Here is a 12,392-nt window from a genome sequence, read left to right as displayed (position 1 = left end):
TATTTGATGTTATTATTGTTATAAAGTTGCCTAAACAACAACAACAAAAATATGGACATACCTGGAGGTGTGGGAGGAGGCAGGTCTTTTGAATCTGAATGCACAAAAAAAGACAACAGGTCACTCTCTTTAGTGAATCCAAAGTTTGGAGGAGGTAGGGTAACAAGGAGGCCAGTGGGGATGAAGTGGGGAGGACCATGGTCTTTTTGGGCCCAGGACTTAGAGCACTGCTCCTGGGTCATTCCAGTCCTCCTCCGGCAGGGTCCTTGGCCTCAGAGCTTGGGGTAGAGCATCTGGGTCAACTCTGCCCCTTCCCTGGTCACCAGGGATGGACTACCTGTGGCCCCTCTTATGCAGGATCACCTGGATCATCTGTTAAAATGCAGATTCCACTGTCCCTTCCCAAACCCAGTTGATCACAATCTCTAGGGGGGTGGTGGGCCCAGGATTCAGCAAGGCGGGGCTGTGGGGCACCAGTTCACCCTAATATTCGAGGTCTCCCACATGCAACCGGGGGCTTCCCAGGGCAGGGCGTGTACCTGGGCCCAGTGCCTGGCACACTGGACACTGTGCCTGAGCCCAGGGCTTGGCACACAGTGGGCACTCATGGATTGGCTGACAACAGAATGAGCAGATGGATGGTTGAAAAATTCCACCTGGGATGCATAGTTTCACAATGTCTTCAACCACAACATCTGAAATTATAGCCCGAGGGGGAAAGGCTACCTGAGCAGATGACCCCAGCGTCCTCATGGTGGCCGCAGTTGTGCTCCAACCAGCCCGAGTGGGCACACTGGCCCAGGTGGCGCTCCGCCCCGGCGCACTGCAGGTTGTCCAGGAAGATGTCTCCAGAGCCCGGGCCGAAGTGGGCCTTCCCGAGGGCGGACACGGCCTGACCGCACCCCAGCTGCCGGCACACGACCTTGGCTTCGTTCAGGTCCCACAGGTCGTCGCACACGGTGCCCCAGGCCCCCTCGTGCAGGACCTCCACGCGTCCTGAGCACCGTCCTGAGCCGCCCACCAGCCGCAGCTCCGGCCAGTCCCCTGCAGACAGAGAGGGGCCTGTGAGTCCCCAGGAGGCTAGCGGTGATGCCGGTGTGCGGGGACGTGCCGTCTTGACCCTTGGGGCCTGTCCCTCACGTTTCTCATGTGTGTCTGAGTCGCATGCAGACTGTGGGGCCTTCAGGCAGTGTAACGTCATTTCAACAATGTTCGAAGCGAAACTGACTACCTTTCATGTTAAGCTCTGATGATACGGCTGCAAATCAAAGAGGTATGTCTCCTGCCTCAGGAAGCCTGCAGTCTATTTGTTAGTTAAACACAGACACAAGTGTAATGCTTTCTCACACCAGTATAAGGCCGTGAAAAGAAAGACCAGGGTTCGCTCAAGAGAGTGATGGGGTATGGCTGCAAGACTCCTCTTAAAACACTGAGAAGGACCCGGTTAAGGACAGACTCAGGGAAATGCCTTTGAGTAAGGGGAAAGCTTTTGCAAAAAGACCCTGAAGTGCCATTTCACGCCTGCACGTATATGTCTCTAACCCACACACATAGAGATGCCATCACCTGTAACCATATCAAAAGGAGTAATTCCAAATAACACTTTTAAGTGGCATCTTAAAGCCATGAAAATATCAGCAGCTTAGACAAAGGATGAACTGAGCCCAGCAATAAATCACAAAGAGCTGATGTTCAAGTCCCATCAAAAAAAAGGCGTGACCTACCTGAGCTGTTAGATGAGTCTCCCGCATCTGTTCACGTAGAGAAAAAATATGTCAGTCTTTTTCTGAAATCCTGACTTTCATAACCAACAGCAAAATTTTTCCTTACATCCTTATAAATGATTATTCATCTGATACGGGAAAAATGAGTCCCTGTAAATATCACAGTATTTGGGAGAAACAGATTCGGCTATAGATACAGGAAGTTTCTTGCTGGTTGTTGGTTGGTTACTGTGTTATGAGAAAATGGTCAGATGGATGCACACATTTGGGATGATATGACCTAGACTCCTGATTTTGTAGCAGATGAGTTTCACATTGAGGGCATCTCATGGTAGCTCAGATGGTAAAGGATCTGCCTGCAGTTCAGGAGACATGGGTTCAATCCATGGATCGGGAAGATCCCCTGGAGAAGGGAATGGCAACCCACTCCAGTATCCTTGCCTAGAGAATTCCATGGACAGAGGAGCCTGGTGGGCTACAGTCCATGGGATCACAAAGAGTCTGAGAACACAGCTGAGTGACTAACACTCCACACTTCAGATTTGGACAGTCATTCCCCAGTACATTGAAACTTAGGAATAAAAAACACCCCATGAGGCTGTGACTGGGTTGGATGTGCCACAGATAAGACACCTCCAAGTAAGCATATGGGTGAGTGAATGCTCCAGCAAACAAGACAGTGTTTTAAAATATGCGCCTCCTGGGACTTGCCTGGTGGTCCAGTGGCTAAGACTCCATCCTCCCAGTGCAAGGGGCCAGGTTCAGTCCTTAGTCAGGGAACTAGATCCCACATTCTGCACCTGAGAGTTTGCATGCCATGTCTAAAGATTCAGCACACTTCAAGGAAGACTTCAGACCCCTAGTGCCACGACTAAGACCTGGCACAGCCAAGCAAATACAAATAAATTAATTAAAAAAAGACGTGCCCCAGTTAAACCACCCGATGCAAAGAGCTGACTCACTGGAAAAGACCTCGCTGCTGGGGAAGATTGAAGGCAAAAAGAGAAGAGGGTGGCAAAGGATGAGATGGTTAGATAGCACTACTGACTCCGTGGATATGAATTTGGGAGAGTGAAGGACAGGGAAGCCTGGCGTGCTGCAGTCCATGGGGTTGCAAAGAATTGTACATGACTTGGTGACAGAACAACAACAACCAGTTAAAAGCTCCAGGCACCAACTTCGTCTCATGTGGCATGTCTATGAACAAGTGCTCTTTCAAGTTCTACTTACCAAATCTCTCGAATCACACCAGGTATTACAGCTGCTAGTTTACAGAGATATCTCGCTATTGGAAAGGGCTGTTACTAGACCTTCCAGAGGTGATTAACTCACTTCTAACTGTTCACACCTAAAGATATATATATATATATATTTTTTTTCTTTTTAATGTGGACCATTTTTAACGTCTTTATTGAATTTGTTACAATACTGCTTCTGTTTTATGTTTTGTTTTTTGGCCACAAGGCATGTTGGATCGGAGCTCCCTCACTAGGGATTGAACCCTCGCCGTTTGCCCTGGAAGGTGAAGTCTTAACCACTAGACCGCTGTGGAAGTCTCTGTCCCAAAGTACTTTGGAAAAGCTGTCTCAAGGCAATTAAAATCAGCCATTTTAGTTTACTGATTCTCTGGTGTTAGATGACTGAATGAGGAAAATGGTAGTAAAAACTGCCAAAAATGCAGCCCTTTGTCAGGTACTGATACTCTGCAGGTACTATCCAAAAGACAGCTTGAAGGAGCCCTTTCAGCAATCCTGCCAGAAAGCAAGCAGTCTCCTCATTTTACAGATGAAGAAACTGAGGCTCCAAGAGCTTAAGAGTTGATCAAATGCTGTCTGAGTATCATTACCAGTTCCGAGATCCAGACTCGAGTTTGCCCAGCTCCTCAATCTTCCTTAGATTTACTACATTGGCTGCCCCTTTAAACAAAGATATTTAGAAATACTCCTTAAAAAATCCCCATAATTAATCATGTTTTTTTTTTTCATATGTCTATGTGCAGTAAAGCACACATTCCTTTGGTAATTCTTACTCTCAAATTAGAAAATTTTAAGATTTTATTCTGGGAATCAGTTGAAATCTTATCTGTTCAACCAACTCAGAAGGGATAAGTGAAGTGAAGTGAAATGAAAGTTGTTTAGTTGTATCCAGCTCTTTGCGACCCCATGGACTATACATTCCATGGAATTCTCCAGGCCCGAATACTGGAGTGAGCAGCCGTTCGCTTCTCCAGGGGATCTTCCCAACCCAGGGACTGAACCCAGGTCTCCCGCATTGCAGGTGGATTCTTTCCCAGCTGAGCCACAGGGAAGCCCTAAAGGGATAAAGCAAACATCAAATGCTACATGTTTGAGATTCCTGTCTTCAACCCTGGTGGTGGCGGTTTAGTCTCTAAGTCCTGTCCAACTCTTGCAACCACGGACTGTGGCCTCCAGGTCCATGGAATTTCACAGGCAGGAATACTGAAGTGGGTTGCTAGTTCCTTCTCCAGGAGACCTTCCTGACCCAGGGATTGATCCTGCATCTCCTGCTTGGCAGGCAGGTTCTTTAGCACAGAGCCACCAGGGAAGCCCGTCTTCGTCCCTGGCTGACTCTGAATTCTAGCAGGGTGGTCCTGAGGCACTTGGGTGGTGACTGGCGGGAGGAAGAGAGGCTACCTGAGCAGATGACCCCAGCATCCTCGTGGTGGCCGCAGTTGTGCTCCGACCAGCCTGAGTGGGCGCACTGGCCCAGGTGGCGCTCCGCCCCGGCGCACTGCAGGTTGTCCAGGAAGATGTCTCCAGAGCCCGGGCCGAAGTGGGCCTTCCCGAGGGCGGACACGGCCTGACCGCACCCCAGCTGCCGGCACACGACCTCAGCTTCATTCAGGTCCCACAGGTCATCGCACACGGTGCCCCAGGCCTCCTCATGCAGGACCTCCACGCGTCCTGAGCACCGTCCTGAGCCGCCCACCAGCCGCAGCTCCGGCCAGTCCCCTACAGACAGAGACCGGATGAGCATAGCCTCCTGGGCGCATGCTCACTCCTTTGGGGCTAGCTGAGCTCCTCACCCCACACGACTGCTCGGGATGGAGAACTCAGTAAAAGGTCAGTCAACTAGTCACGAAAATAAAAAACAAAACTGTCACTAAAGTGATACTAAAGTCATTAAAACTGTCAAAACAACATTTAGCCTAAAACATGCATTAAATGAATATCTATTGGGCTAGAGCTATATGCCAACCTGTGTTGGCTAAATGCAAAAAAACAGAATAACTTGCACAGTGATTTGTGATTTTCTGAAGTGCTTTTGTGTGTGTATATGTGTTTGTGTGTCCACCTACAACTTCATAGTAACTCAGGAAGATAAGCCAGTTTTATCTCTGAGGGCACTGATAGCTAGAGAACCAAAGTGCATGCGTGCATGCTAAATTGCTTCAGTCATGTCCAGTTCTTTGTGATACCATGGACTATAGCCTGTCCGGCTTCTCTGTCCATGGGATTTTCCAGAGGAGAAGACTGGAGTGGGTTGCTGTTTCCTTCTCCAGGGGATCCTCCCAATCCAGAGATCAAACCTGTATCTCCTATGGCTCCTGCATTGCAGGCAGATTCTTTACTGGTGAGCCACTGGGGAAGCCCAGAGAAGCAAAGTGACTTAGCCTAAATCCCATGTCTGGTCAGTAGCTGGTCTCAACTCATTTCTCCTGATTCCAAAGTTCACTATTTTTCTTCTCTCTGCTATTTTAGCTCACTGCCCCTAGAATGCATCTGGCACTCTACTCACTTGGAACAAGTGTATTAGTGATACAGGTGTGAGGTTAAGAATGAGCAGGACAGGCCATAAAAAGAAAAGGCAGAAACCCACTGGAGGGTGCTTATAAGTTGCTCAGACTTTGATGACTCCGAAAGGTGCTGAAAAAATGAATTCTGCTCGTTCTAGGATCCTAGAGCCAAAAGATCCCAAGAACTCTGAATGGCCCTGAAAAGTCTGCACAGGGTCAGCGGGCAAATATTTGCAAGTAGACGAACCACTTGCAGTCGGTCCAACCTCTGCCTACAAAGCAGCTACAGATGCAGACATAAATACAGCCACCCAGAGGCAAGGACAATGGGTGTGTGTGTGTGTGTTCCGTGGCTTACCTGGTCTTGCTGTTACCATTCTGGGTGTTGCTGTTGGGATTGCTGTGGATACAAGAAGACACCCTTGAGTAAAATGGGAGGATGCAGACAAGTCTGAGATCTCCACTAAATGCCAAAATTCTGGCCGATTCATTTTTCCTATCGTCCTTATACTTTGTGACCTCCGAAGTCAAATTCTCCTTACAGGTGAGTTTCGATGTTGGCCAGGGCTGTGAGATCCAACGAGAGTAATATTCCTCCTCTGGCCAGCCATGGAAACTTGGCATTTACATTGTGCCATTTCGTGTTAAAATACATTCACTATCAGTGCTCTTCGGGGGAAAACAGCTCTTTCTTCTGCAAGCTTCTGCTTTAGGTTTTTGGTATCAACTTTCCCTGCATGTGGAGTGCCTGATTAGATGCCTTTCATTGTCTTTGATTAAGGAATTAAGGAAATCAAATGGCTAATTTATCAATATACAGTACCCAGCGGTTACTGTGTGTAACTTAGTTCTACTACTGTCTTCATACTTGTGTAACTTGTGTGGACAGCCTCTCTCAAATAAGGTGGATTTACAAAGGAAATTAGGGAACATATATAAAAGAGGTCAGACTATGACAGTAAAAACACCCGGAGCGGGGACAAGCGAATAACCATGAACATCGAATGAAGATTAAGTAATGTCAGTAAAGGTGACTCACTGATTAGATGTGGGGTCTGTGAAACAGCGTCTGCAAACACAAGAGAATCATCATCAGTAATTGTTAAATGCCAATCCCAGTGACTTCCCCTGGCCCACCTTGTGCCCCAGAGTGTCTCCTTTGTGTTTAACAGCACGTTCCCCGAGCTCGCTCAGTGAGTTCCCCTGGCACTTGCTAAGATTACAGAGATTTATGAGCAGCTTCCTGGACACGGAGGATGCTAGAACTCTTCACCAGTTCAGACTCTTTCCTCTTTGTGGTAAATAGTACAGGACCCATCAGTGCATGTCCTCGGGACAACTCCTCTGTCCATGGGATTCTCCAGGCAAGAATAGTGGAGTGAGTTGCCGGGCCCTTCTCCAGGGGATCTTCCCGACGCTGGGATTGAACTCGCATCTCGAACATCTTCTGCGTTGGCAGGCGGGTTCTTTACCACTAGGGCCACTGTGCTTTACTTGTCCTTGAATTATGCCATGTGTTTGTCTTGGATTCCTTCTAGGTTGTATATGAGACTCCCTTAGGCTGGGATCACACCTTCTTCTCTAGACACCCACCCAGTACTCACAGTAACTTCAGCAGTGTCTTCCTAGTGGGCTGCCTGACGTCAGATGGTTACATGAGAAAGACCAGCCCGTGATGAGGCTGCCAATTACTGAGCATTTATGACATGCATCACCGTGCAGAGGGCTCTACTTGCATCTTTTCCGGGAACACTCACAGCAAACCTAAGAAGTAAGGCTCTCTTCTCCCCGTTACACAGGGCAGGACCGAGGCATGGAGAGGCTGAGTCTCTCGCCCGAAATCCCAGAGTCCCGAGCAGACAGCCCAGCTCCAGATCGTTTTCCTTTAGCCAGCCTTTCTTACCTTTGGCTTCAGAGTAATAATACGCAGTGAAGTTTTCCCCTATGTTGTTGTAACTTCGGTGGTACACGAGCGTCAATGAGCTGGAGGACGACGAGTAGGTGAGATAGGTTCCAGAGCAGGTCTTCCCCAGGGACTTTGCTGAGGATGGAGGGCCGTCCAGGATTTCAAAATACTCACTGGTGCAGTCTAGGCTGGGGAAGCAAGCACCATGGGAGCTTCAGTCTCCCCCTCAGCAGATCTCAGAGGTCTGCTGTGAGGCAGACTATTCTGCTGCTATCAAGAGGCTGGGGCAAGATCAAAAGGCTGTCATCTTTCGAACATAGTGTGTGTGTGTGTGTGTGAAGTCCCTCAGTCATGTCCAACTCTTTGCCACCCCATGGACTGTAGCCTGCCAGGCTTCTCTGTCCACAGAATTCTCCAGGCAAGAATACTGGAGTGGGTGGCCATTTCCTTTTCCAGGGCATCTTCCCGACCCAGGGATCGAACCCAGGTCTTCTGTACTGCAGGCAGATTCTTTACTGCCTGAGCCACCAGGGTGGGCCCAAACATAGTCGATTCCTTTTACCCCATTTTTTTCTGAGAGCCATTACCTTTGGGAACTGGATTTTAACTAGAAGAGGGGAGAGAAGCCTGGAATCGTAGGTGTAACCCTGATGAGGCCTTGAGCACCCTGAGGCCACAGGTACCTTGAAACCTGGGCCCAAGGGCAGGGCCAGCCAATGGGCAGCCCCTAGGATGTGGCTCCAGGGTTCAAACAACCTGCGTCCAGGCTTTCAGCAGCCGACCTGCCCGAGAGGGAGGTGCACTGCCAAATCGGCTCAGCTGGCTTTGTGGAAGTCATCTGATTTTGTTGTTCCTTATTGTGAAGTTTTGTACAGAATGCGGGAATCAGAAAACCATTTTCACATCTCAGCCTGATGAGATGTGTGTTCCAAGTCATAGTTTGATGAAGCAAAAGTCAAGAGCAATAAATAATTTTTTTCTGAAGGTTAGTTTCCATAAAACATTCACCTATGAATGATATCAACCTTGACAATTTATAATATTAAAACTTAAATTTTCCTGTTTTATTAGGTCTGAGGGTTCCATGGAATCTGTATCTTCAACCAGCAAGGTGAAATACATACACACATACTATCAAGCTCTCTCTCTCACACCCCATCACACACACACACACACACACCCCTATACAAAGTATACAAGGTGAATTTCGTTTTAACTACAAATTCATGGGCACAAAAATCAATCATATTTCTAACAAACATGTGGAAACCAAAATTATAAAACAGTATTATCTACAATCACTTCAAAAAGAAAAAAGAAACACCAACATATACATTTAACAACACATATACAAGACCTGCTTGATAAAAATGGTTTTTGCTAAAAAATTTTTGCCAATACAAAAATTAATGGATATCACCTGATGCAGAGAGCCAACTCATTAGAAAAGATCCTGATGCTGGGAAAGACTGAAGGCAGGAGAAGAAGGGGATGACAGAGGATGAGATGGCTGGATGGCCTCACCAACTGTGTGGACATGAGTTTGAGCAAGCTCCAGGAGTTGGTGACGGACAGGGAAGCCTGCAGTCCATGGGGTCGCAAAGAGACAGACATAATTGAACAAAAACAACAAAAATACAAAAAATCACAGCAAATGCTGGCTAGGATATGGAGAAATTATATTTGTCATATGTTGTTGGAAGGAATGCAAAATGGCAGTCACTCTGGAAAATAGTTTGACGTGTTCTTTAATGTACATACTACATGACCTACCAATTGATTCTCAATCATCAATCCCAGAGAAATTAAAACTTAAGTTCATGCCAAAACCTGTGTATGAATGCTCATACAAGCTTCACCTACAATAGAGGGGCTGGGAACAGCCCGAACGTCTTTCACTGGAAGAAATGGTTAGACAAACTCTGGTTTCCACACAACGGAACCCTTCTCAGCAATGATAAGGAACAAACTCTTGATACAGGCAACAGCCTGGATGGAGCTCAAAGGCCTTAAGCAGAGTGAGAAAAGTGAATCTTAAAAGAATACTGTATGACACCATAGATTGAAGGGTCTCAAAATGACAAAACTGCATAGAACCGGAGAATAGTTTAGTGGCTGCCAGGGACAGAGGCTGGGGTGGCTGTAAACATGCAGGACAAAGTAGTCACCCCTTTGTGGTTGGGGACACACTCTCTGCTTCTAGATCCAAGGTCCCCGATCTCCGAGACCTAAAATGCTTAGTGATCTGACGTGGAGTTATACAATAATAAAAACAAAGTACACAATAAATAAAATTCATGTGAATCATCCTGAAACCATCCCATGCCATCTGTGGAAAAATTGTCTTCTACGAAGCTGGTCCCTCATGCTCAAAAGGTTGGGGATGGCTGTTCTAGATTGTAGTGGTGGTTTCATGGACCTGGGCATGCATGCATGTGTGCTAAGTCACTTTAGTTGTGGCTGACACTTTGCGACCCTGTGGAATGTAGCCCTCCAGGCTCTTCTGTCTATGGGATTCTCCAGGCAAAAATACTGCAGTGGAGGACTACCATACCGTCCTCCAGGGGATTTTCCCGACTCAGGGATCGAACCCATGTCTCCTGCGGTTCTTGCACTGCCAGCAGATTCTTTACTGCTGAGCACTGGGGAAACGGAGAGGACCTAGACATGGACATATACATTGGATAAAATTGCACAGAACTACACACACACATAAGTGCAAGTGAAAAATGGTGAAAACAGAGTAAGTCTATATTCCAGCTAACAGCATTATACTTGTGTTTTTGATACTATTCTATAGTTATATAAGATGTCACCAATGGAGAAAGAAGAGTGAAGGGGACATGGGACTCTGTGTTATTTTTGTAGCTTTTTATGTGTCTGTTCAGTTCAGTCGCTCAGTCGTGTCTGACTTTTGCGACCCCATGAATCACAGCACGCCAGGCCTCCCTGTCCATCACCAACTCCCAGAGTTCACCCAAACTCATGTGCATTGAGTCGGTGATGCCATCCAGCCATCTCATCCTCTGTTGTCCCCTTCTCCTCCTGCCCTCAATCCCTCCCAGCATCAGGGTCTTTTCCAATGAGTCAACTCTTTGCATGAGGTGGCCGAAGTATTGGAGTTTCAGCCTCAGCATCAGTCCTTCCGATGAACACCCAGGAGTGGTCTCCTTTAGGATGGACTGCTTGGATCTCCTTGCAGTCCAAGGGACTCTCAAGAGTCTTCTCCAACAGTTAGCTCAAAATAGAAACTTAAAAAGAAAAGACTCTTTTAATTACAGGAATCAACCAAAGAAATAAATGCCTGGAATCTTACACCACACGGTGCACTTAAGGAAAGTCCTTCTGACTTACTTAAGGTACGGAAACGCCAGTCGTATATGGTCAGATGCATTGGCTCTGATTTCCCACACACACGTTATGTTGTCATGCATTTTATTCCTAGGGGGATTCCTGATCGCTCCAGATGAGTTAGTAATGATTCTGCCACACTGAGATTTTCCTAAAAGCAGAGAGATATTTCAGAATTTCAGTTTTTTTCATTGTTCAGTTCACTATAGTTGACATTCTTTTTTCTTTCATTTTTTTTCCCCCTCGAAAGGTTTCATGGGTCATTGCTTTGTTGGGTACATCGTAGGATGTAGCAGAGGTATAACCTAGTCAAAAAATTCTTGTAAACTTAGGAATTAGAACATGACATTAAGTCTGAAGTTTGCAGTATCTCTTGATCTCAAGAGAATTTTGCCTCTGACATGTGCTTTCTGGGTAGGGCAGTTATCCAGAATCAGCCTGAACCTTTCCCTTGGTTACTTCCCAGTGCTGGTAAAATGGAGCAGGACTCTATGGTCCTTGCCTGACCATCCCCCATGTCCTCCACCTGCCTTTTGTCTGCAGAAAAGCTTTAGCTAAAGACTAAGTTTAATCAGAGAGGGGAGAACATGCAGAAACAAAGGAAAAACCAGTCAAAGGAGACCAAATAATAACAATGCAGTCAGTAAGCAAAGTCAAGAGACCTTTAGTTCCTCCTCAAGGGCTGTAAATAATATTCTGAGCCCTATCCTGTGAGCTGTCTTGTAGATACTGAAACCCCCACCAGGTGGAGAGGTTAACTATATGATGGGCAGAGTGTACCCATGACAGAAGCTGCCACAATTCTGAGAATTGGCCTCAGAGGAAATGGAAACAAACTGAGCCCGGAACTGAAAATTAACTGTACCTAGTTAATTTGTCTAGTCCATCTAGTCAAGACTATGGTTTTTCCAGTGGTCATGTATGGATGTGAGAGATGGACTTTAAAGAAAGCTGAGAGCCAAAGAATTGATGCTTTTGAACTGTGGTGTTGGAGAAGACTCTTGAGAGTCCCTTGGAGTGCAAGGAGATCCAACCAGTCCATCCTAAAGGAGATCAGTCCTGAATATTCATTGGAAGGACTGATATTGAAGCTGAAATTCCAACACTTTGGCTACCTGATGAGAAGAACTGACTCATTGGAAAAAACCCTGATTCTGGGAAAGATTGAAAGCGCGAGGAGAAGGGGACGACAGAGGATGAGATGGTTGGATGGCATCACCGATTCAATGGACATGAATTGAGAAAACTCCGGGAGTTGGTGATGGACAGGGAGGCCTGGAGTGCTGCAGTCTATGGGGTCACAAAGAGTTGGACACGACTGACTGGCTGAACTGAACTGAACTGAATTAGTTTGTAACTGTACCAAGATGACACTGGTCAGAGCTGACTGTGTTGTTTCTGCATGGAGCCCCCTCCCTCAGCCTATAAAAGCTCTTGCCCCCTGAATGTCGGGGAAAGGGGAGTCAGCCCTAGGACAGGTGCCATTCCCCCAGCCCCCGACTGCTGGCATCCAAGATAAGGCAAACTTTCCTTTCCACCAACTTTGTCTTTCTTGGCTTTTGAGGAGTGAGCAGCCAGACTCCAGTTTCGGTTACACTGCGTCTTATATCCTATAGCTTTGATTTTTACCATGTCGTCAGTAATAATGAATAAA

General features: G+C 46.8%; 1 protein-coding gene across 1 annotated transcript in view; it reads right to left on the bottom strand.

Annotated features, from left to right (window-relative positions):
- LOC133239614 (deleted in malignant brain tumors 1 protein-like) overlaps positions 1–12,392 on the bottom strand; it is an 82,594-nt gene that overhangs the window by 56,454 nt on the left and 13,748 nt on the right. Inside the window, exons 11-14 of the mRNA XM_061403970.1 lie at positions 7,239–7,522; positions 4,284–4,727; positions 727–1,180; positions 62–94 (exon numbers count right to left, since the gene is read on the bottom strand). Of these exons, the coding sequence (XP_061259954.1) occupies positions 62–94; positions 727–1,180; positions 4,284–4,727; positions 7,239–7,522 (1,215 nt within the window). The remainder of the gene's footprint in view (positions 1–61; positions 95–726; positions 1,181–4,283; positions 4,728–7,238; positions 7,523–12,392) is intronic.

The sequence above is a fragment of the Bos javanicus genome, chromosome 26 (genome assembly GCF_032452875.1).
Source record: "Bos javanicus breed banteng chromosome 26, ARS-OSU_banteng_1.0, whole genome shotgun sequence".
Lineage (NCBI taxonomy): Eukaryota > Metazoa > Chordata > Mammalia > Artiodactyla > Bovidae > Bos > Bos javanicus.
Note: the sequence above shows the minus strand (reverse complement) of the source record. Positions and strands in the feature narration are given on the sequence as shown.